Here is a 26,220-nt window from a genome sequence, read left to right as displayed (position 1 = left end):
TATTAACAAAAGGATCAAGATTATTTAGCTTTAATTTGATCTTTTTAAAATTCTATACAGTATCTTCATGTACTCTTTCTTTGTCGTTTTTCCTTTTCACACTCTTTACATGGGGTCGGAAAAGAAGGTATGTTTGTTTTTTATAAAATTAAAATTACCATCGCATTAGTCACACCTTTCCTACTTATACTTTCCTGTACGCTACCTCTTATTCGGTCTTCCCCTATTTCCAAAACTTTCCATTTCCATTTTTAAAGCCCTTTTAAACAAGACCCTTAACAAGACCTCCCTCTCTTCTCACGATGTGTCAGTACCGTGCCAACCTAACCTATCTACTCTAATCAACTAATATTATTAAACATATCGACTAAGTACATATTTTTCTTACCTACTGATACAATCCAATACTGAATACTTGACTAACTATTTAGAATTAACGTTGCTCTGCTTCTGCCTGATGCCTTTACTCGTATTAGACTTTAGATGTTCTGAAATTTTCTTATTTAGATGAACATATTAAACAGAAAGTAACTTGCCATCATTTGCAAGTAGAGTCTTACTTACGTCGATCATTTTATTTACGCTTTTTTGGCAAAACGGTGCATTCTCTGTTATTTTATTAAAAGCCTAGAGTTACTCTAGAGTAGATCAAAATAGTGCATTGAGAAGTATAAATGCACTATCTTTATATAAATCACATCTCAAAAAATTGGAAAATACGAACTAAATATTCTTGTTCAACATTTTGAAAGTATAAGTAAAGATACCTAAGTTAAGTATTTAGGCATCTTCGAAGCAAAGGCGGCAAAATATTTTTTTGGTTAATACAATACACCAACTGACGACATGTGGGTCAAAATGTATTTCTGAATCATGCAAATTTTTGACATTGTATGTTCGTATGTCTATTGTTAGAGGAGGAGGAAACTGTGTCTTTTTACTCAAAGTAGATAAAACAAAGAGGTTTTGTCTTAGAATTCTACTGAGACAACGTTTGGAGTTAAAATGTTTTTCTTATTTTAAAATAAATACAACCTACACAAGTACATTTTGAAAAGTTACCTATGTAGATAGTGGTACGTTTTGCTTTATGATTAATGTGAAAGGCAGATTATGACGTCATAAGCTATTACTAAGTACCTATTTATTGGATGTAATTATTACATTACAGGGTCCTAAATTGCCGTTACTTTGGGTAGATAATTAGTTCAGGTGTCTATAAAAAGTACTTGATCAATGTCGTTTAGTGCACATTCGTTAGCTTTCTTTGAGAGAAAAAGTGGTTCGTGTAAATAGTTATTAAAAATGAAATTGGTGAGTGAATATTTTTAAGTAATTTATTAAGATTAAGCATCGAATAGCATATTTGCCTTCAAATAATTCTAGCGTAGGTTTTGTCAAGGTTCCTAGCCTAATCCATACTATGATTCAAGTTTAAATTGAAATTGTGTATGTAACCTGCGGTAGGTTACATTCACAGTTTCAATTTAATCTTTCAATTTAAATCTACCTTCTACGAATGTAGGTAGGCGTATCCTTTTTGTGACAGTTTTTTTAAAACCGCGATATTATCAAGCACCTCCTTGCCTCTGAATTTCTCAATGCAATTGACAATTTATACTATCTAAACTATCGTCATAATAATATTGGCTCTAGGAAGTCGACTCAAAAAGATAAGCCTTAGATATCTCAACATTTCAATGTGTTTTATCTGTTATTTCTATAGATTGTGGCGCTAGCGTGCCTAGTTGCGTCTGCAGTAGCAGCTCCAAGCTCGCCAAGTTTAGCTGCTCGTCGTGCTTTGCCTGCCTTACAGCATGAGGAAATCCATGATGACTTTGGACAATATGCCCTCCGCTACGTCACCGCTGAAGGCACCGTGGTTTCGGAGCGAGGCCGGCTGGTGCCGACTCCTGATGGTCGCGCCTATGTCATGGTCACGGATGGTGAGACTTCTTACATTGGTGATGATGGGAAAACCTACGTCACGAAATACAGCGCAGGCCTAGATGGAACCCACGTCGAGGGCGCTCATTTACCAGTGCCTGTTTTAGTTCAATAAATTATATAGTTTCTTTATTAAAAGGTAGTTTATGTTATTAGTGTTTTTTATTAAAAGTTCTTAAGCAAATTAAAAACTTTGTCTTTGTCAAATAACATTTTCGTATAGTTTACTGTTCTTCATATTCTGATCTATTTCTAAGATCATGAACTTACACACTATTTTAATATAAACATAATGTATTGCGGTGCCAGTGTGTACTTCAAACAGTTTTTTCCGATGCAGATAACCGTTTACGGAAACGCAAAACGACCTCTGGTTATTCACCTCATGATCATTAAAAGTGATATTCCTACTTGGGTTGCTTAAGTGGGCGAATTTAATGAATGTCTTAAAAGGAGTATGTATTGCTGTAGCTGTGGGTAAATTCTATGAAGGTTAACACAAGTTCGCGCAATGCGGATTTTCGAGGAGCGGGCCCACGCGTCTTGGCTGGGCGCCCCGGGCACCCACGGACGTGCGGACCTGCCGACCAACGTAGCTAGAACCTTGCAATGCCTTTGCTGTCCCTAATATTACCTTCACTACAAATTTCAACGTAAACACATCGAATAATTTATCGCCCACTTGCACGCAGTGCTGATCTCATATCTCGACAATCCTGTCACAACAATTATTTATACGGAGTTATAAACCTTATATTATAAGTATATTATGTAGATGAGAAACGCAATAGACCCAACAGAATAGTATGCATTGTTGGTGGCAACAACGAGCTCAAGGCATCATATTAAAGGTAGGAGAACTTAAAACCAATTTCAATTTATGGTATACTTTAAGGCAATGACTGACTCTGCCGTTTAAGTTATCCATTTGAGTTATAAGCTTACATGTTCTACCTTGAATATTTCCACTGTAGGTCCCAGGAGAGACGAGAGAGAGACCATCTAAAATTTTATATTATAAAAATAAACATTTACTAAGTACATTATTAATAAGGAAGTAATTGAACTCCAAGTATGGGAGATTAATTACAAATAACAAAGGTAGTCACATGATTTACATAGTCAATGTATTTGCATAGGACGTTAAATTATGGATTCTAGTTCACATTGTTTACCAACGGGTCTGTGCGCAAAGGTCTATGGCTGATAGTGTTTTTGACCCTAATGTGAAATTCGCCGAGCGATTGAAGAGTGGGTTCTATCGTCCGTCGATTGCACAAACGGAGAGTCTACAAGGCAGGACCAATTTGTGACCAAATATGTCGGTCAGTGTGCTCGTGAATCATGAAGATAACGTCATCCGCCATGACTAAACTCTATTTGGCTAAAGAAATTACTGTTGAGGATAGATTTGCAAACTTTACCTCAGATGGGTTTGTGAAAAAATTCGGCGTGGTTGGTATTCTTTACCATTATCGAAAAAAAATATGTACGAGTAGTTGTAGTTACAACTACTCGTACATATTTTTTTTAATTTTTAGTATACACACAATAAAAACACTTTTCTGCTGAATTCAGATGTCACAAAGATTCTTTGAAAAGACAGGATATCAAATTAGTACTTATTAGTACGGCTCCTTGGAGGCGGAATTGTACCACAACATATTACTTTTTGATACGTTTTATTATCGATTAAAACACGTGATATGGAGATATGGATTGTTCTTGATCCGCGATCGAGTTTTATTGCAATAACTTATACAGGTTCACATTATTTGCTTCCCAACTTTGCCCCAGATCACATTTCGTTTAGGACCGCCTCTTTGTGGTACAATACACTCTGATGCATTATCTGTATGAGACTCAAATTATTTGTTACGTTGTACCACCGTCATTTCGTAATAATCTGGGTCAGTGGGTTCGGATTTTTGCAATTGATGATCTTATTTCATTATTTTATTTTGCGTCGTTTCTTATAACAAGTAATTAAACCTATGTCATAATATTACTATTTGTAGGCATTTAATATGCTTAAGGAAAATTTGTAGTTCCCGAAGAAATCGGGATAACGTACTATTTCACCGCTTCTATCTCTACGTTCTACCCTTTTACTTTTAGAGACGATATAGTATATTGCTTTATGTTCAATAACTTGTTTACGAGTCATGAACGGTTTTCATGAATTCCGGTCATAGATGTAGTTGTAGTTTCTTATGTATTTTTGGATTTATACCAGACAATTGTATACTGTTTTCGAATTAAAAATATATTAACATACATATTGTTTGTTCTTTGTCCCAGTTTTCCAGTTCAGTATGTGTTCTTTAATTTTATATTATGATAAAGTTTGAGTCATATTACTAATTTCAAAAAGGTGTTTTTTACTAACTATAGATTCATAAATGCCAACCTACTAGAATAGCAGTACCGTTAAGCCATTGTAAGTAGTGATAAGATTGCATTTGTCTCTAAAGAAAGGTCATTAGGCTTCGTTGCTTGAGTTCAAAGAAAGGTTTGTTGCACACTTGTTGAGTTCAGCATTACTTATACTTAATAAGTATAAGTATTACTAATGTCATTTATAACTGTTGAAACTGGTATGGTTGGTTAAGGTTAAAAATCGTGAAGGCATTGTAAAAATTGTTTACAGGCATGTACCATAGGACTTTATTTTTATTAATACTTATTTAGCAGAAATCTGGCTTTAATTGAAACAACTGAAAAAAAATAAATAAAAGAAGTACGTCTTAGATTGTGTAAAGAACATTCAACGGTAAATGTGTGATGTAGCTTAGGTAATTTTTAAAAGGATATGCTAATATTTTACAAGGATGAAGCCAATAAATCTCTATATTTAGATACTTCGATTAGTGAATTGTCTGATTTAGCAAATTTGTACCTGTAATAGCCTTGACCTAGTCTAGCAATTTATAAAGCATGTCGGTGCAATGATTAATATATTTTTCTTTTGTCTATTGTGTTTATTTAGATACAATGACGCAGAGCTTCCCAAAACAAAACAATGGTGGAATGAATAATGAGTAGCGAAGTTTTATATGCATTGTATAAACCGAATGATAACGTAACGCATTGTATTAATCTGTTATTTTAAATAATATTTTTTGTTGTTAAATGTCTAAAGATTTAGATGCCTAGAGAAAAGTTAAATTTTAAGATCATTTAACTTTGTATTGTTTCTTCTTAGCCAATTCTTAAGATATAAATGATTTAAAAATTCAAAAATATAGGTATAACTATTTTATACTTATAATATTTACTACAGTATGTTCGTGAAACAAAAGAAAATCCTTTTTGCAAGGAAACGAATTTTTTGTTCTGATAATTCGCAAACCTAAACCAATGACTTCAACAGGACGTATTGCACATGAGAATTAGTTGCAAATGGATTCCTAGTTGCACACGCATTGATCTTCCGCACGAGTACTTGTCCGTTCCGTTCCGCTTAAGATTCACCTAACAATGAAAGTGATGCGCGCGCTCACAATGCGCTAAGGTTCTCACGCGACGAAAGCTGGCTGACGTAATCGCGCGCGACGAAAACGGTGCTCGGTGCCGCGGTAGTGTGACCATCATTATTATTGTCATGTGTTCATAATTTTTTTTAAAACAATGTTAAATTAATTGGAAATTTCTTTTTTCTATCTTATGGATTAATTTATTTGGTTAAATAATCTCATCTTTGTGTAGTTAATTACACCTTCTACAACTATATTCGCGGGCTTGATTTCTCAATTCTATGTCGCATTAATAGACACTACAATTAATTTTTTTTAAATAAAAGAAAAAGAATGCCAATTTTTCGTCAACATTTTTTCTACAACACCTTAAACGTCTGGTCACACTATTCGCAAGTCTCAATGCACTGCCCGCGGTTTGACCCAGCTGATTTAACGTGAGACTGGACTTTTGTTTTATAATGAAATTGTCGTAATATGTACTACATTTTGTCAAGTAAGTAGAAATTATTCTACTTCCTTTTTAATCACCTAGGACCGTTGTCAGCGTTTTGTTTCAATTTTACCTTTGTGACTTCTAACTTTTGTAAACATTTAGGGTCTCTTTGCGATCTATACTAAATATATGACATGTAAATGATTCTATAATCCTGATGCTTGAGTTGGTGGATATGAGTGAATCAGAAAGTGAATTAATTGAACATTTGAAAAACGCATGGAGATTATAGCCTGTATTGAGTGTGAACCCCCTCTAAATTTTGAACATGAGTTCAATAGATGTGAAAAGTAAATAATTGTGGAAAAGATACATACATGCATATAGTCACGTCTATATCCCTTGCAGGGTAGGCAGAGCCAACAGTCCTGAAGAGACTGACAGGCCACGTTCAGCTGTTTGGCTTTTCATACAATTGAGATTCAAAATAGTGACTTGCAACCTGCAAGCCCATCGCCTAAAATAAGAATCCCAAGTTTATAAACCTATCCCTTAGTCGCCTCTTACGACGTCCACGGGAAATGAGATGATGTGGCCTTATTTTTTTATATTAAATTAGTTTGAAACATAATTCATCAAGTAGTTGACATGTGAGATATATTTTGATAAAAATATTATGGTACGGAACCCAACGTGTGCCAGTCCGACTTGCATTTATCCGGTTTTCGTTTACAGTATTTATAAAGTTAGGTTGGGTCGCCAGTAATTGTAAAGCTAATGCATTACCGTGGTATTACTTTACCTCAATTGAGTTCGGTCACCAGCGCACTTACGAGAATACGAATGCGTTCACAGGTTTTTGTGCTGACAATCCATTTCGACCCCATTTGCTAATTCTGGTTCCGCACCTTACTTTATGTAATGACCGAAAACTGGTATTCGCGAAGTGATTATTTAGCATGTATAAAACATAAAGTTACAACTTAGGAAAACTTAATTAGATTTTATATCATATTTTTCATTTTCTCGGGTTTCCGGCACTTTAAAATAGAACCAGTCCATATCTTTCCCAAGGATGACGTGAAAGGCAACTTAGGGATAGGCTTATAAAATTGGGATTCCTCTTTAAGGTGATGGGCTAGCAATCTGTAATTTTTTGAATCTCAATTGGACCATAAAGCCCTACAGCGGAACGTGGAACGTGGCCTGTCAAGCTTTTCTATCCCGCAAGGGAATATATACGTGACTATGTGTGTGTTTGTATGTAGGTCAGGTTCAGTAGAGCGTCGTCTTTCTCGTCCTGACTATAATCTCAGCCATATTCTCAATACGCTGTAGAGGAGCCGGGGGTTAACTCCAGCATGGATTCTGACTTGGGTGAGTCAGGTTTTGCTCGAAGTTACTTCCATCTGACCTCAGCAAACTTTGCAAGGAAACCTTATCCCATATTGGATCACAATTACACATTCAGTCCGTAAAAGTCATTAGAACATGACAGATTTAAATCTGTGCTTTTATGCGCATCACGCATTTTAACCGGGCACCTTACCGATTGGAGTATCTGTTAAAAGTATGTTTTATTCAATTTATTTATATTACAAACCAGTTACAAAATATTCAAAGTTCTATATGACAAGTTAATGCCTATGCTAACTATATATCATGAGCGCATTACGCTATATTAAAGTGTCTATTCGGAAGTCCACACATTAACATATCTGATTGAGGTTACAAAATACTTACATAATGCATCGACACATTGGCATGTGCCGAAAGTGCAAGCACTTTCTAATTAGAACTTGAGATTAAACAAGTTGAGGTGTCAATTAGAGTATCGATATTCAACTTTCGATTTATTTTTTCTCAAACAAGAATATTTCAGATCACATATTACATAACAATGTTTTACCGTACTGCCATGACTGTTTCATTACAATAGTTCCATCATGGAACTGTACCATGGTACTATGCCAAATACCATATAATTGCATTGAATAAGACTTAACAAGTTTTAGGTTACAAAACCAAAAGTTGTAAATATATGGTTTTCATAATAAAGTCATATTAATATTATAAAGCTGAAGGGTTTGTTTGTTTGAACGCGCTAATCTCAGGAACTACTAGTTCGAATTAAAAAAATATTTTTGTGTTGAATAGACTATTTATTGAGGAAGGCTATATAACATCACGCTGCAACTATTAGGAGCGAAGACATAATGGAAAATGTAAAAAAACGGGGAAAATTATTCATCCTTGAGGGCTTCAATGATGCCCAAAATAACTATATTACGCGGATAAAGTCGCTGGTACAGCTAGTCACAATTAACCATATTGAAGCAAATGAAGAAAATCAGAACGGAAATTATGACGTAAAGCTATAATCATGTTACTTGTAATAGCGATATAATATTAACCGGGTCTTAATTTTAAAACCAATAATACCTATTGCTTACATGTGAAAGTAAAGTTTTATGTTTTTCTATGAGAAGTCAACGCGATGTATAACTTGCCCGTAGAGCTTCGTTATCACTTTCCATGATTGGGAAAAAACAAGACGACATGTGGAAATTACCGAGTATGTCAAATAACATGCGGGCTTAGTCACTTAGTCAAGCCAAAACGGGATAGGCAAGGACGGGACTCTGCTAAAGGTCCGACCGCTTTCACCATCGTATAAGCATGCACACTGAGGTCTCAGTCAAAGACATCTTTACGTAAACGGTCGTGACCTGAACTTTGTAAGAGGTAAAGAAGAAACGACGTTTGGTACCTGGGACAACAATATCGATTTCAAGAGCCTCTTTTATCTGCAAACTTCCTAGAACATTTTATTTTAATATGACCTTATTTTTACTATGATAAATTAAAATTATGTAATGAAACGATCGCCGATCGAGGTTATTTGGCGTGTATCAAAGCTTTGATTTTCTATGAATATAAACATAATTTGATTTAATACTGTGGTACTTCAAGACAGGAAAAGTTATTAAATTTGGATAGGACGGAAAATTTTGCCCAAAATGCATATTTTATTATAAACTTTTTCCGAAATATCATTGGCGTAGACGTTCAAATCAGTATAACAGTAACTATTATGCTTAATTTCAGCAATAAATTTAATAGAACAGGTTTAACTAATCAATATTATCTTAATTTATTACCCCAATGTATTGCATTCCCAACAAATGTAATTTGTATACCGACCACCTACACGTAATACGATGTAGGTGGTATCCAATGCTATGTAGGTGCAAATAATAAAACGGAAATCACTAATTACATGAGAGTGTAAGAAGCTACCGCAATGGTTATTGTAATTAAAACATTCCTATGTTATCAATTACTGATGAATGTTACCTATGTGTTACTATTACAGCAGCTTTAAAAAAATCTTATTCTAAAGTACTGTGTGGTTCCCGGATAGAATAAGGATAATTAAAACATTTGTTTTAATACGTAGAGCAACTTACGTACTGGCGTGATGGAGAGAAAAGAACATGATATTGAATTTACTTTTTCGCAGTAGATTGTAAAAGTAAATTAGGGGAATAGATTATAAATTTGATTCTAATTGTCTCTTTATCTCACTTTCTTTATTAATTCATCCAGTTAAACGTGGCCTTCGTCTTTGAATTATTGGGTCTGCATTAACCCCTTAAAATTACCTGTTATGGGTTGGTCACGATATGGATCATTCCTTGATCATGAACATAGATGAAATCCGGGTCCTCTTGATAGAATACGCTGCAATGGACAAGTGTCAGGATATCTAATGTTGATTGAGGAAAAGGAAATAAGTAATTCTCGTTAGGTATGCAATACCTGGTTATAAGGAAAGGGAAAGGAACGAAAAGGAATGAACTACCGGATCACAACACTAGCCGATTGGAACGCATCAGCAGACGCTGTTACTACACGTAATTTTCGTTACTTTCGTTTTCATTGCGGTTTCGATTGAAACTTCCTTGTGTATGGGCGACCTTACACTCTCATGGTACTATTAAAAAAAGGTTAAAGTATGAGTAACAAATGGAGTAACTAGTTAGATTATAAGCGATGGAACCAATTGGAAAAAAAATACATACTGTGGGCAAACCCCACGTCAAGGGTAGGAAGAGGTAACGACGAAGGAATGTACGGTTATAAAATCGATCCTGTTTCTGCAAGAAATAATCTTTCCCTCTACAGCTTTTTATACTCTCTTGAGGTGGGATCTGGTGACTTGTTTCTTCCCTCTGGAATAAAAAAAAATACCGGAGAGCTGTTTGTTTAAGCATTCTCTTATAAACTGATTTTTTTCTATAGGTTCTAAAGTTTCTTTTTGCCGCAATATATAAAGATCGTGTACAATCCACACAGCGTCTGATCTTGCAATCACAATACCCTTGTTCTTACTTGCTCCAATACTTGCGATACTATCTATATTAGAAATACTATCATACCGATAGTAATTTGGCAATGCCTCTGAGACCGCGATGTGTGCAACCACAACGCCCCGGTTAATAAATCAAATTACTGATGAGGAAACCGATACATTTTATACCTAACTATTATTGTAATGGTAATGAATGACAACGATTTGAACTACATGACCTCGTTGTCGCAATGAACCGCATCAGATCAAGGTATAACTTAATCTAAGATTTAAAACCATGACAATGTTTCAGAATGAATTTGTGTCGATGTTTTTTATAAAATCTTACATGGCTTCTGTAGCAAGGCATTTTTGATTTTATTGCTATTTAGTGGAAGAGAGTCATTTATGATTGTTGACTATTCCTTTTCTATTTTATTATTAATTTAATAAAGGATTTTTGGTTAGGCTATTACCTATTTCCTTCTTATATAAAACAATACTATAGGTACAAAACAATTCGAAGACATCAGGAAGTATCGCTATCCAATGACAGTAAATTGCATAATATATCAATTTTCATTACGGCTTTGAACAATATTTACAATCAGTTTATTCAAGGTTAATAAATTAAATGCCCAATTTGTTGTGCAGTATTTGACACCGCGTGTGTGTGCTTATCATTAGATCTATTTGTGACATTGAGATGCGGTTCTCACTATAGAGCCTTGAACACCAGCGCAGGCGCAGATGACTAAATTTTCTAAACATGGTCGGTATTGTTGGGAATTGACCTCCGCCGGGGTCGTGTCACTTGCCGATAACATTGTCTTTCCTCGAGATAGAAATAAGAATATTGCGGCTAAAAATGTCAGATTACAATTATAAATGTGATTTTGTTATTTTTTCAATGACTTGTTGCGAGATATGTATGTGTGGATTATGTTTTTGGGACTATGAAGAAATCAGAGCTATTTCGATATTACTGAAATATGTGGTCACTGGTTTTGTGGAAATACATTTAGCTTGGTTGCAAGTATTCTATTTATCTCAATGTAGACTTGTATTTTTTTATTGCTTTAATATTCTTTACAAGACATTTTCTGCTATCACTTTTGTAATTGTCGATTATTAATGGTTTATACCGATCACTGAAAACTATAGATAAAGTATGGTATTTTATTCAGATTTATATTAATCAAACTAAATAGGTATGTCATTGATAAGAATTGTTTATTCTGAAAAACAATATGACTCCCACATGTTTTTCTTTTATCTTGTTTTCAATTGCCATGCCAATTATGACAAATACAAAATATTTTCCTGTTTTTAAGCCCAGAAATTGTGAATTAACGGACATTTCGCCCACACAAATATAATTATAAAATAGAAGTACATTACAGAGGCGGGGTTATCCCTAAGTGGGATCTCTTCTAGCTTGTCCTCCTTCTTCGTCTTCCTGCTTCCAGGTTGGACAAGAAGAGGATCGCATACAAAATTGAGGCAAGGGTGAACAACAGGTCATTTACAAGGTATGATGCTTAAGTCTTTCATATTTAAATATGTAAACGCACATAAGTCTTAATCGTATTTGTCTCTTCATTCGCTCGCATATATCCAGTTGTTGTGTTTAATAGCATAAAAGACAGCATACACCACGACATAATTGAATTAAGTTATTTCGATGAGATTATTTTGTGGACGATAATAAATTATTACTGTCATGTAAGTTGATCGAAAATAGGTACTTCTGAAGGAAGCCTTGTATAAATAAATATTCATTATGTGTGTAATCCCTGGTTTTTGTTGTAGGTATTACTCTTTATCAACCGCGAACCAATGTGATAAATAGCATTAATTTTAAAAAGAGCGTATTACAATGTTTAATATTATGGTTATCTACTTGTATTATATTTGCTTCTAAATGTTCAATGCCAAATGTTTTGAATAGATTCAAATGGATTTGATGGATAAAATGCTACTAGTTCCTCGCGTATTTCTATAACTATCATAACGTAATAGAGTAAATAGTTTAGTAAACCTTTTCAATTTTCTTTAATAAAATTAATTATCTATTAAACACAATTAACATACTGAAAGTCCAAGCAAACAAGCATATTCTGAGTTCTGCGCCGTAGGACAAAGAAAAAGAAGCGGAGAGACTACTATGTTTTATAGGTGGTTCCTTTGTAAACCAGGTATCTTCCTCCTGGTTGTAGTCTCATTTACATCCTCACCTCAGGAGAGGAGCCCGGGATACGCCCGTGACAATGGGTTTTAGATTGAATGAGTCAGGTTTTTGCACGAAGCGACTTCCATCTGACCTCCGAAACCTTTGTAAAACCAGGTATCTTTTATTTATTTCTATTATTTGTTTAATTGGTAAGTACTATCGCGTGTTCATGATTATTTGTCCAGATGGGTGCTGTGGTGCTAGCCTTGACTCCGTTGTCATCTATCGCAAGAAGCCATGTTTTCTGTCCTATTTACTAAGTGTTATAAATGGTTAGTTCCTGCGTGCAGTTTCCACCACGAACGCCACCTGCTTTTCTCATTATTGTTTCACTTGCTTACAACTTCATTCACGTGGCTGAACAATTTCTGATAAGGTGTCATTTCAATGTTTCTTATAGTTTAGCTAGACCATCGTAGTGCTGCATCAGGTATTTCAAATTTACGAATTTTATACATCATAAGAAAATATATATTTTTTTATTTTTCAAAATCCTATTCCAGTACTGTTTCTTCATCGCCTAATTTAGTTTTTATGTAGCTTAAGTTATTCAATGTACAGATTTTTTTACTGTTTTATTATTTATTCACTTTCTATTTTGAATAGGTATCATTAAACTGGATTTGATGTCTGGTGAGCATGTGGGTGACCTTGTCAGCATTCTTTCAAAGTCCCTTACTTGCTGTAGGTGCGTTTGTTTTGCAAGATGCAAAGTTTGGTCTAAGACGCAACCTTCTAACTGGCTTGTATTGTTATATTGTTATCAAGATAAAATAGTAATTATTGCCGAAAACCCTGGTCCAGTCTTCAGGTGAGGATGAAACCGGGACTAATGCAAGCAGTTTGTATTATTAAGTTATACAAGGAACACATTTTATATTATTCATAATTGATTTAATTGAAGTAGTATTATAAAATTCACTGATTTTACGTCCTATACCTACCTCTTATTTTTGCATTACACTGCACAAAAGTCAAGTAACGTGCCGATTATCAAAATTGCATACAGATGGTGTTATATAATAAATATTTGCTTTTCACTTCGAGTACATTCACTTAAAAACGCTTTTAATGAAAATTTATACCAATCACCAAACACTGCGACCTAGACCGACATTTGACGGTCATTGCTTTAATTTGGACACTACGAGCTGTGGCAGCGATTCGTTGAACAATATTTATTTTAGAAATACACAGGATTTCTTAATTTTTTTAAGTTGCGCTATTAAACTGATATACTTTTCGTACCTACATACTTAATTTTAAAACATAACAATTAGTATGAAAATGTATATGTGAAATTAAAGTACTTTAAAAAAATTCGTTATTTTATTTTCTTATTATTATAAAGGCACATCGGTTATGAGATAATGAACTAAGTAAAGCTAATCTTATATAAAATGAGTTAGCATAGGTCTTTTTTTAGGTAACTTTTTTCTTTATTTGTCAATAGGATTATTTGCATTATGGCTAAAAAGCAAGAAAAAAAAATTAATTACCTTTTTTGTTACTAAAATTCAAGTGTAATTTCGTTAAGGTCTGTACTTAAAGTTTTACATAAAAACAGTGACCATGAGAGTATTCGCCTGTTGCGTTAAGACTGAAGTTTCACCCAGGTGTACCTTCGTTTTTCTTTGAGATGTCATAGCATGAATATTATCTGAGCTAACACTGATAAGCAAGTGAAACGAAAGTGCGTGAGTCTTTAAACACGTAATGAATGAATGAGCTCTTCTTTTATTTGTGCATGGAACAAGGTTCAAGAAATTTTAACGCTTCTTTACTAGAGGGGTAGGTAGAGATCACATCTTTCCATTAGCCCCGACTTTTGCATATTTATTTTTCTTCAACCACATGCACCAAGCTAATTCTCCAGTAGATTCATAATTCTTAAATGTACTTAGATAAAAATAAACATGAACAGACCTAATCAGCCATTTTAGAATGTAGAAATATAGACAAAACTTACACAACTGTACAATTTATTGCTATAACGTTGAAATAAATATTTTAAAATATTTGTAATGTTATTTTTATAACCTACATATAAAAGTAAACGTTATATATTGACTTTTATTATTTAAATATTAATTCATAACATAACATGTCGTTAGGTAATAGATGCCATAATAAAATGCCTAATATACTAATGTTTTGACACAAAATAAATCTATCAGACATAGATTTCTTACATAACAACGGATGAAACGTAAATGGTAGTAGGATGCATATTAGGTGTGTTCCGTAGAAAATCTGAATTAATATTATTCTAATAACATAATAATAGTTATAATTATAGCAAGGATTTCAGCGAGGGGAGATTATATTACAGTTTTAAAGATATGAACAAGATAGGTTATATAAAATTTCACATCAATTTATGTTAAGCCATAAGAATATTTACGGATGGATCTCTAAATGTTTACATCCAAATTTAGGTTATTGCGTCCATAGATCCGACTTTTATGTAAAATTAGTGGGTGTATTTTAATGGCCCATGTAAGAGTAACCCGCACCAGTGGGCTGTTTGCTACATTTGCTTGGGTCAAGAGTACCTACCTCGAACACTAAAGGGCTACTTCATCTAGCATATTTTATCTTTAATAAATTCTGAAAATAGACTGCTATAAATTAAAGCTTTTAGAAGCCACAAATGTGTATAATTTAAAAATATATCAATCAACAAGAAAACGCTGCACTAAATAAATATTTACAAAAGAAGGCTCTTAAGGAATTTTAAATATTACTGTACTTACTTGCATTTCTGTGCACCAATATTTAGCGGAACCCTTTCAGCTGAATATTCTGGGACTTGATATGCACGTAGATAATTCAGATAAAATTCAGAATCATTATTACAGACTAAATATAAGATAGACATAGTCTTTATAGAGTATCATTAAGCTAAGGATAATTTGCACATATCACTTTTATATGTATTTTATCTCCGTTATGTCTCAGCCGTTTATCTGTAGACAGCCCTGGTTTGTCGAAATGTTACACAACCGTCAGTTAGCAGTCCGATAATTCGCTCCACATTCCCTTTTGTCTAACCGAGGTTTCTATGGAGCAAGAGGTGGCCACTATATGATAACCTATAATCTCGAATATTGGTTAGTTTGTCTTAAATATTAGCCATTGCAAAATATTGTATTTTATATTTAATTTTCTAATAAAGGTTGTTATTGTAAGCTCATTTATAATAAGATTTGTTCTAGCAGGTATGGTTTAACAAAATGGAAAATAAGCCAAAAGGTATGAAAGAGGAATGACATGAAATCAAATTATGTAAAAAAAGTATAAAACCTTTTTTACAGTGACAATCACATTACAAACGCAATTGAAAACCCAATGGCTTAAGAATAAACAGCAATATTTCCTTCTAAAAAAATGAAGGTATTAAATGTTAGGTTTTTACATTTTCGAAAAGTTTGTTATTCTTATTATGGTATAGGTATTTATTTAAATCAGTATGTGCTTATTTTAAAAACAGGTTTATTTTAGTAAATGTCTACTTCTAGGAAATTAATCCTACTAATTACGACGATGCAACTAAATGTTAAACACTTGAAAATGAATATTCAAATATTTCAACAAAGTTTATTTACACAATGTAAGTATAATAAATAAACTGTTAATACGAAGACTAATATTTAATAAAGTATATTGTTGAAAAACTCTTTAAAATAATGATCTTACAGAAACTTGCCCAAGGAAATTGATTGTCTATTCATTACCTGAACTAGTCAATGGATTTTTGGAGGTTAGACGGCAGTCTCCCTGTAATGACCTGACTTTTCCATTCCTCCATTTGACTCTGGAACTCGGGTGGAGCGGCGACACGGCGGCGCATGATGAAGGTTGTAAAATTATATGCTTACCTACCTTTACCCATATCAGAAATACATACATACACATCTCTCTTCACTTCTTTATCCGTTAAGGTGTGGACAGAACCAATAGTCAAAAATTGAAGGCCACATAAAGCTGGATGGCTTATTGATGGAACTAAGATTCAGAGGTATTGGAAGGTTGATAGAAGATTGTATAAAATACACGTGAAATACCTTAAGTTAATCTATCTTTATACCGTCATCATGAAAGTCGCATGTAATTCGATTTTCTTGTTGGATTAAACAATCCCACAAGAATGCGTATTGTTTACAACGGTACTATGAGGTACTTCCGAGCTGGTAATCGTAATGTTCACTTTTTGCAATGCTATTGTTTGATCTTGTACCATATCTCGGTTAATTATATCAAATGTAGAACTTATAAAATCGATATATTATAGGTACAAGTTTCAGCTATTCGCTCCTTAGGAATTTTCCATAATGAATTGTAATTATAATTAGATACGTAGAGGAAGAATTTCTATTTAATTTTTTGTAATCAATATGGGATATTTTCTTTGGAACATAAACATGGGATTTATGAAGTCAACAAAAATATGTAAACGTTTTTACGTTTTTGTTTGTAAGAACGCGTGTGCACTATACTATATAATCTCCAAACATACGTATATCCGAAATAAGAACTATTGCTTGGAGCATGCGATGATGAAATTGGTTTACGAAGTAGAACGAGTCCTGTACGTAATTCTGATTCAATACTGTAAACATTGGAGCACTGTCCACTTTCACTCTCAAAGAACTCAACGATAAAACAGAGCAAAGAGCTGGTTGGGCACCAAAACACTGTGTGATTGCTTCTGTGTTCAGGATAGAAGGATTGGTACCGTTTGACTGATATTGCAACGCGGTGGCTAAAGTACAAGATATTTTTGCATATGTAGAAGGATTATAATTACCAAACAATATTAATTTGCGTTTAAAATAATTGCAAGATCTGTCGCGATTACTTAGTATTAAATGTTATTGGTTGAAAATATACGCCATGTGATCTTTAAATTTGCGATTATTTAGTTTGTGTGTTAAAATAAGTTGAAAATAAAATTTTTATAGGTGAATTGAAAGGAAATGATATTGAACAATATATGTACGGTAAATTTAACTATCTCTTTATGTTTCCTTGGAACACATTTATAACCTATATTTGTCAAAAAATATGCAGGCCGTACGGCAATGTAGCAAGGTCTCCAGAGAAAAAAAATTCTAAAACAACTTTTATATTTTAGTAAAAGAACAAGTGTTAATTTTTATTTATTTTCCATACATACATCCATATAATTACGTCTAGATCTATCCCTTGCGGGGCCTACCCTGCAAAGTTTTGAAATGACTGAAAGGTCACGTTCAGCTGTATGTCTTTATGATGGAATTGAGATTCAAATATTGATAGGTTGCTAGCCCATCGCCTATAAAAATAATCCCAAAATATATAAGATATGTTAAAGAAATAAGTATAAATTTATAAGATATTGTAAAGATTTTTCAATTTATTTACAATGTTCCAGATGAAATGACTCGCACATTTCATTAAGGTTGACATAACATTCGTTTAGTACAAACACAACGCGAAGGATTTTACAAGGCGTGGGAAATCAAATTAGTATGTATTATAAAAGCAACCACTTATTAGACCTTACCGCATAAACATTGTACGAAAGAGGTACTTAGCGATTATATGTCTAAACAAAAAGTGAAATTTCGTGAGTGAGAAATTACATCACGCATGAAAAGATTCTACAGACAGGAAACTAAGAAGCCTATGTAATGCTAGACATTCGATTAAAATTTTCCGGTCCATTACCACACGTTAATAAGCTATGAGATAATATAAAATAGAAACTGTAAGTTGACCATAAACTCACTTCTTTGGATGATTGGATTGTTGCAAATTGTGATATACAGGTATGATAAGTAACATCACTACTGAAATGGACATTTATAATTTTAAAGTGATAGGACTGGTTTCAAGTTATTATTGACCTAATTAAAAAAAAAACAAATCAAAAATATTTCAGATATTACTTACCAACAATAGCAATTCTTGTTTAAGCATTTTTCATCCCCGAAGCGACCTAAAATAAAACATTAAGGTTATTAATTATATTCCTTTCCTCGTGTATAAATCTCCTGGAAGATTTTAATCTGTTTATGAAAAAAGAACATACGTTTATTAATAAAATTACTGCTCCATATTTTAGCCAAGGTTAAGCGTGGGTGCACCATTAAAGCGGCATGCATGCTTGTTGACATCGTCATGCTGACCTTGATGTGGAAGTATGAATAATTCTTATGCGAAATATTAATTGTAACACCATCAAGGTTATTATATACAAAAGCTTTTTGGAAGGTTCTCTAAATTAATGTCAGAAAGTCAGGATTTTTTATTTTGAGAGATGTTCAAAGGTTCATTAATTTTGCAAAAACGTGTAAAATGTTTACCTACCTAAACATAAACACTAAATCGCTGAATAGGTACCTATGATTGATTGTGTTGTACAATTTTACAAATATGAACGTTTTTTATATTGATATGTTTGATTTCTTTCAAGCCTAATTTTTACTCCAGAGGTACATTCATACATAAAATTACTTCTTTATTTCTTAATTATTAAAGTAATAAAGGTAATGTTTACAATACTAGAAAGTGTTCACGCAATGGGACACTCAACGATAGTGAAATTGGCATCGTTCCCTGAATAACAATAAGTCACTTGATATTGACGAGATTGATGTATGACGGTGATAGGTGTCATTTCATTACTAATAGAATGCATGACTATGAAACCTCCGTATTTGTACCTATTATGAGTATGTTCCATATGTGGTGTATGCCAAAAACTGCGCAGTTGTGTAATATCAGACAATCAATAATGTAATATACCAGTTTGGTCAGTGCTCCTGTGTGCCTAGATATTATTGTTTACTGGAAAGGAATAAAACAACTTATAAAACAATTATGTTACTTTATTTTTCATTACCTTATGGCGTTTTTAATAAGAGCGTGAATTAATTTTATGAGTGTCGTCTACGTTCTCTTAACTTGAGTGAAAACTTGGGGATTTGTTATAACTATAACAATTTGCAATTAAAAATTTAAATAATAAACGATAGGTAACATGATTGTACGACACATTTTTCCTATTTGAAAATACGATAAAACGGGAAGCTTGAATATGAAACTTGATAAAGCTAGTAGAAGCGTGGTATTTGTGGTTTCTACACTGCAGTTATTTCCTCCGCGATCTCGGAATCAGAATCGATATAAATACGAGTATTGTTATGTTACTTGTTGCTTTATTGGGTAATGTGAAATGACATGAATCCAATATATTGGTCTAAACATAACTTTTGTATAAGTATCGACCAATGCGACATTGGTGTTTTTCTTACGCCAAATTAAAAGATACTATCCATATCCGTCCTTATGTTATTAAAGGTGTAAAAGTATGTACTAGTTACTTCTTCACGCTTTATCTTCACCGATTATTCATTAAATTTTATCCAAACATAGTTTAGAGTACTGAGAAGAATTAATGTGTGCGAGCGGAGCCGCGGCCAAAAACTAGTGACTACTATATTTCTCCTTTAAGGATAAAAAAGTGCGAGAAAAAATTATACTAAATTAGGATGTTTAAAATATATGACCTGAGAATACTGCGACATTTAAAACTTAATTCACAGTTTTGTTAAAAAAAGATAATGTGTGTAAAAGGAAGTCTTGTTTTAAAAGTGACTCATAATTATAAATAAATAGCCTTTGATTGATACTTTAGCCTTTCGTAATAATTTTCTAAAATCCTCACTTGGCGGCCATGACGACATGATTTTTTGCACGCCAAATGCCATTGAATCCATGGAACCGACGGTTTTGTCTGTACATTTATCGAATATTAAAAAAACGCTGGATGTGTAACCATTATCCAACATTTTATATTCCCTTGGAAAGATCGTGGAGCATAGGCGAGAGTAGCTTCGTGTTAAAATTTGACTGACCCAATCCAAGATCGTGGTCATAGACGCACCATGGACTCCTCTACAGTAGGTTGGCGATATCTAAAGATTAATGAAATGCGTCATTTTTATTGCCCTCCAATTCATTCCTGATGTCTGATTAAAAATATATCGCTTTTTAATTTCCGAGAAATACCTATCATCAATAAACCAGGTAATTAAAACATCGACAGTCTAAATTGAGTGGTTAACCACGCATAAATCAGTTTTTTGACGAATATGCAATGAAACGTTGCTTTATATGGTAGCGGCAGCTTGATTGAAGTGTTTAGAAAATACTTGATAATCTAATTAACCCTGTATCATTCACAAGCAACGTGTTTTTTAAATTATTTATAAAATTAAGGTTGATACATTGTCGAAAATTCAGTAACAGCCAAAACTTTATGACTTATCCTAGGATTTATGATGCCCTTAGTATATGTATGTATTGTAGTATAGGTACGTCTTTATCTTCCTCCTAACGTTGTCCCAGATACATTCTAATGGAGAGGTGACTGGGGTGTTCGTTTATATATTGATATAATAATGTTCAAACAATTGTTTTCATGTTTTTTAAACACTGAAAGATATATAATTGGTAAATGATCTCTATAATATTACTGTACTATATTAAAATGTTAAGACATACGAGTAGTTCATACCTTTGTTATAGTAAAACGTTTATTTAGTCCAACAATGATAAAAAATTGTTTTGCGACACAAAATGCTGCAATAAGATGTAAATTTCCTTAAATGTCCTATTGGATTGAACTCATCTGAATGGATGCTCTTGTTTTGGCTCATTTTGAATAAATGGTTCATTGAACTTTAAAACGTATTAATATTTATATAGCAAATCCATTTGAGGCATTTCCTTTTTTAAATTATGAGTTTTCTAACTGTTGAATATATTTCAATGTTATGGCAAAACGTAGTTAATGTGGATATTTTTGTGACTTCAGACATAATGAAGCCAAATTTTTATTATAATTTATTTTTATTTTAATTTAATAACAAGTAAGAAAATAAAAAGTCCCTTTACCTGGACACGATTTTTAACTTATGTGTACCGGTCGTATTCTCCTCATTAATTTCTCATGAAATATTATAATTCATCACAATGAAACAACATTCCTATTACAGCAGCATATTGTACTCTAAAATTGATTAATTTTTTTTAATGTTACTCAGAGTAAAAATTTAAAAAATTTTATCAGAAGAGTCTTAGAACAATAACCTAACCTAAATTTTATTAAAATTTGTTTTTCACCAAGGAAATAGTGAGGAAGGTAAATAAAACTATAATATCTTAATTGTAACAACGACAAACAATCGAATTAATCAATTTGTAGACAAAGCCCATTGTCATTAAACAATATTACCATTAACTAATCCTTACAAATGTTCCATATACCTACTTAAAAAACAGTGAAATAATGAAGATGAATATTCTTTTTTGTTCTCATACAAGTGACATAAATTTATTGTAAGGAATTTGAACAAGAAATATGCAAGTGACCTAGAATGCAAATAATGACATGTGATGTTAAATGATAATGACTGCAGATAACCACAAATGAATAATTATAATTTATTTGGTTAGTTCATTAATTTTATTTCAATGTAGATCAATTAATATTTTTATATTTTATTGCATGTTAGTCTTGTTATTTAAAATTGTTATCTTATTGTAATATTATCATACCTCCCAAAGGTCAAGTATTAATATGCACTGAATTATTTTCCTTTGAAGCCTCTAATTAAACCAGTTTTGTAGTCGTCAAAATTACCTTTTTAAGTATAATTAACTTTAAAATCGGTACTTAAAATTCAGTCACAGGGATTGTTTGGTGTACTTAAGAAAGTAGAACTAACACTTCTTTTATAAAGTAACAATGCATAGTCACACTGCGTCAATGAGAATCAGTACAATAGCAAATGAGGCGTGTCCTCAATACTTCCATTTAAAAGATTTTTCTTACAAAAAGACTAGGAGACAAAACGTCGCGTTCGCGATCTCATCGGGTTAGATTTTGTCTGACGCGTGTTGCGCACGCGCCGGATCTGTTTCAACTGGTAAGGGTTTCCCGCCAAAACCATGCGGAGATACTATCTCAGCTGGTAGCTGCAAAGATTCATTCATGAATACGCATTATGCAATTTTCTTTATTGAACTAACTATTGTCATAGTATACTGCGGTTAAGTTTTGGGTAATGGTCCTTTATGAGGCTGGTTATTTCAAAATTGCGGTCAACGGGCCGACTTTTGTTTTGCTAAGTAGATATTGTTTTCATTAAGCTATGAAGTGGAAGCTATTTCGAAATCATATTTATCTGAATTACTAAATCAGTAATTTATTCCCTTTTTTAATGATTTATTTTCTTAATCTTTCTTATAAAAAATTAATAAAAAATACCAAAGAAATCAGAAGACATATTCCTATTTTTCGATTTATGTCCTGTATTATATGCTGAAAATGTCTAATATTTTTCCGATTTCTGTAATTCACGAAGTATACTTAGGTACCTACTGTCTAAAAAATAACAAACATAGTTTGTTTATGAAATCATAATGCTTAAGTCAATTTAGTTTCAAAAATGTAGTAACGCAATGATTATGTTAATACAGACTTAACTTTGATTAAAGTGATAATTATAAACTCAGTAAACAACCTGTAATTCAAGCAACGACTATTCTTTTAAACGGGATCATTTGGGGAGGAGAAAAATCTTTTTTACGAATAGTCCGTATTCCACCATTTTTATTTGTATCTTTTTTAATATAGTTCCGGTGATAGAAAAAAATTCCTCCTTAAACTCCGCATTAAACTAAGTAACGACTTATTTTTAATAAAAGACAGTACTGTCCCATCTCTATACTACCCGCACTTTCAAAAATTCTAGAACGCATTCTAAATAAACGTCTCATCCATTATCTCGAGAAAAATAATCTATTATCTGAGAATCAATTTGGCTTTCGCACGGGCCGATCAACTTCCCAAGCGGTCGATACTTTAACCTCTCTTATTACTGATGCTTTGGACTCGGGTCAAAAATGCCTCACTGTCTACCTAGACTTCGCCAAGGCTTTTGATACACTCTCGATACCACGTCTTTTATCGAAATTAGAAGCCTTGGGTGTTCGTGGTACTCAACTCAATCTACTTCGTAGCTACCTCACCGACCGTAGACAACTTGTCAAAATTGGTCCCCATCTCAGTTCTGATTGTCCCCTGCATTTTGGTGTCCCGCAGGGCAGCATATTGGGCCCTAGCCTTTTTTTAGTATACATAAATGACCTTACAAACCTTCAGCTTGTGAATGGTAACGTACTGTCATTTGCTGATGACACTGCACTTGTCTTCATTGGAGATAGTTGGCCCGAAGTATTTAAATCCGCACAGTTAGGCTTAAATAGAGTTAATCAATGGCTTGCAGAGAACATTCTAACACTTAACACCACAAAGTCATCATACATGATCTATAGTATGAGAAATATTAATCTCCCGAGTACAGGCACTCATAAGATAATTTCACATAACTTCTCGTCCCCACTTTGCGAGTCCTTAGCTTGTGGTTGCCCAGCTTTGGAGAGAGTGACCACGGTTAAATACTTAGGTGTTACAATTGACTCTAATATGACCTTTCAACAACATATTTCTCTATTATCTTCTCGAGTGAGAAAATTGATATATATTTTTAAACTACTTCGCCCTGTAGCCGATATGAAAGTTCTAAAAATGACCTATAAGGCTCTATGCCAATCCATTATCACATACTGCATAACCTCTTGGGGCGGAGCTGCTGTCACTAATCTTATAACACTCGAAAGAGCTCAAAGAGCAGTCCTCAAAGTAAGTGCATTTAAACCTTTTCGATACCCAACATCTGACCTATATAATGAATGGCAGGTACTTACCGTGAGACAACTATTTATTTTAGACACTGTTTTGAAGTTTCACTCAACATTAACTTATCATCCTGATATTTTGGGCCGTAACAACAGACTTAAACTCTCTTTTCCAAAATATAATACTATGTTTTCCAATCGATTCTTTGGCTTTATAGGGCATTTTCTATACAAAAACCTCAATGCAAAACTTTCTATTGTCGCATTGACCAAATTTTCATGCAAAAAAATTGTTACGAACTGGCTTCTACATTGTTCTTATGAAGAAACAGAGAATATGCTTCATCCTTTAGTTTGACTACTCCTTACTTTCGACGATTTCTCTTGGAATCTAAGTGTTAAAGAATTTTTATTATTCAAATATAGTTATAAGTATGTACATAGCGTAGCCTTGTGTATAATGTCTGGCTTCTGCATTCAGTAGTAATACCGATCTTACTGATGCCAAGACCTAACGTCTTAGGGCTGAATGCAGGGGTTATCACGCAAAACTTGTTTGTAATTATTGTACCATTTCGTAGATTTAATACCTATGTGCCATATTCCGTGGGGGGGGGGGGACCTGGTGACCTGCTATACAGGTGTTTTTGACGCCTAGTGTTGGCACCAGATCTCCACATCTAAATTGATTATTTTATATGGTATTATTACTCGTATTATCTTAAAACCCTAGAACTTATCTCCTTCAATGTTACTTAAACTTAACTAGTATTAAGATTTTGATTTCTATTGGTATCCACGTCAATTTTGTTGTGGAGTGAATAAAGATATTTTTATTTTATTTTATTTATTTTATTTTATTTTGAAAATAAATTAATAGTTTTGAGATGACATCTTGTGATTAGACTATGAAATATTAAAGATTTCACATATAAAAGCAACCTAAAAGCACTCAATATATGAACATACATAGATTAACTATTGATAAAAGTTATCTAAAAGTGTTAACTTTTGTATGTATACTTAGTTCAGTGTTGTTATGGTAGATGGCGTAACGACGGCGTAATATATGTTTACGACGTATACTCATGTCACGTCTTTCTTCTTTACGGGGTGGACAGACCTAACAGTTACAAGATTTTAAAATATCCGTCTAGTCAAATGAAATTAATTCAGAGAAAGAGTCTAAATTTTCTTTTCCTTGACTGGCTTTTACAATCCATGCGCGAGGATAGTTGGTACAAACTATACTTTTTCTTTGCCACCAGACCGGCATATGCAAACCACAGTGGAAATCATTTTGAAATTTTTTACGGCTTTGCTGAGGCGCGTTTATGTCTTTTCCAAGTCACATGAAACTTGTAGGGGATAATGAACTTATCTGGTAAATAAATATTTCCAAACCAACTCTGGCTTTATATATCTAGGTTTATAAACACTTGAATAATAATGAAATATATTAAAGCACAAGGGAATGCATTATTTTCATTGATATCCCTTTTAATAAACGTGGGAGAACAAATGAACAAAGAACACTTGCATGTTTGTGTATAAATATAAAAAAAAATATGTTCACACTTATATTGTATACTTGCAGATCAGCAATAAAGTATATAAAATATCTGAATGCTATTCACAACTTTTCATATAAATACATTCATACATACATATGGTCACGTCTATATCCCTTGTGGGGTAGATAGAGCCAACAGTCTTGAAAAGACTGATCGGCCACGTTCAGCTATTTGGCTTAATGACAGAATTGAGATCTAAATAGTGACAGGTTGCTAGCCCATCTAAAAAAAGAATCTCAAGTTTGTAAGCCTATCCCTTAGTCGCCTTTTACGACATCCATGGGAAAGAGATGGAGTGGTCCTATTCTTTTTTGTATTGGTGCCGGGAACCACACGGCACAGTACATACTTTATTAAAACAATTCTGTCGTAATGTACTATTATCATATCTATAGGAATTCCATTAAAACTATTTAAAATGGTTTAATATTTTATTTACAAATATT

The 26,220-nt window shown here is 33.1% G+C and overlaps 2 protein-coding genes across 4 annotated transcripts in view; one reads left to right on the top strand and one right to left on the bottom strand.

Annotated features, from left to right (window-relative positions):
* LOC106132448 (uncharacterized) overlaps window positions 1-22,411 on the bottom strand; it is a 28,832-nt gene extending 6,421 nt beyond the window's left edge. The window contains exons 1-2 of one of the 2 annotated variants that reach the window (XM_060945065.1): window positions 22,056-22,411; window positions 18,384-18,429 (exon numbers count right to left, since the gene is read on the bottom strand). In XM_060945065.1, coding sequence (XP_060801048.1) covers window positions 18,384-18,410 — 27 coding nt within the window. In that variant the 5' untranslated portion in view covers window positions 18,411-18,429; window positions 22,056-22,411. The remainder of the gene's footprint in view (window positions 1-18,383; window positions 18,430-22,055) is intronic. The other variant, XM_060945066.1, reaches the window with a different exon arrangement.
* On the top strand, window positions 954-2,093 carry LOC132901946 (flexible cuticle protein 12-like). 2 transcript variants are annotated; one of them, XM_060945280.1, is made up of 3 exons: window positions 954-1,076; window positions 1,172-1,314; window positions 1,727-2,093. In XM_060945280.1, exons 2-3 carry the CDS (start codon window positions 1,306-1,308, stop codon window positions 2,060-2,062), a joined length of 345 nt encoding a protein of 114 aa, XP_060801263.1. In that variant the 5' UTR covers window positions 954-1,076; window positions 1,172-1,305; the 3' UTR covers window positions 2,063-2,093. The 2 variants fall into 2 exon arrangements, with proteins under 2 accessions (XP_060801263.1, XP_060801262.1); XM_060945279.1 differs by having other exon boundaries at window positions 987-1,314.
* Window positions 22,412-26,220: the final 3,809 nt, after the last annotated feature.

This window comes from Amyelois transitella, chromosome 7, assembly GCF_032362555.1.
Source record: "Amyelois transitella isolate CPQ chromosome 7, ilAmyTran1.1, whole genome shotgun sequence".
NCBI lineage: Eukaryota > Metazoa > Arthropoda > Insecta > Lepidoptera > Pyralidae > Amyelois > Amyelois transitella.
This window is presented reverse-complemented; position numbering and strand designations above follow the sequence as displayed.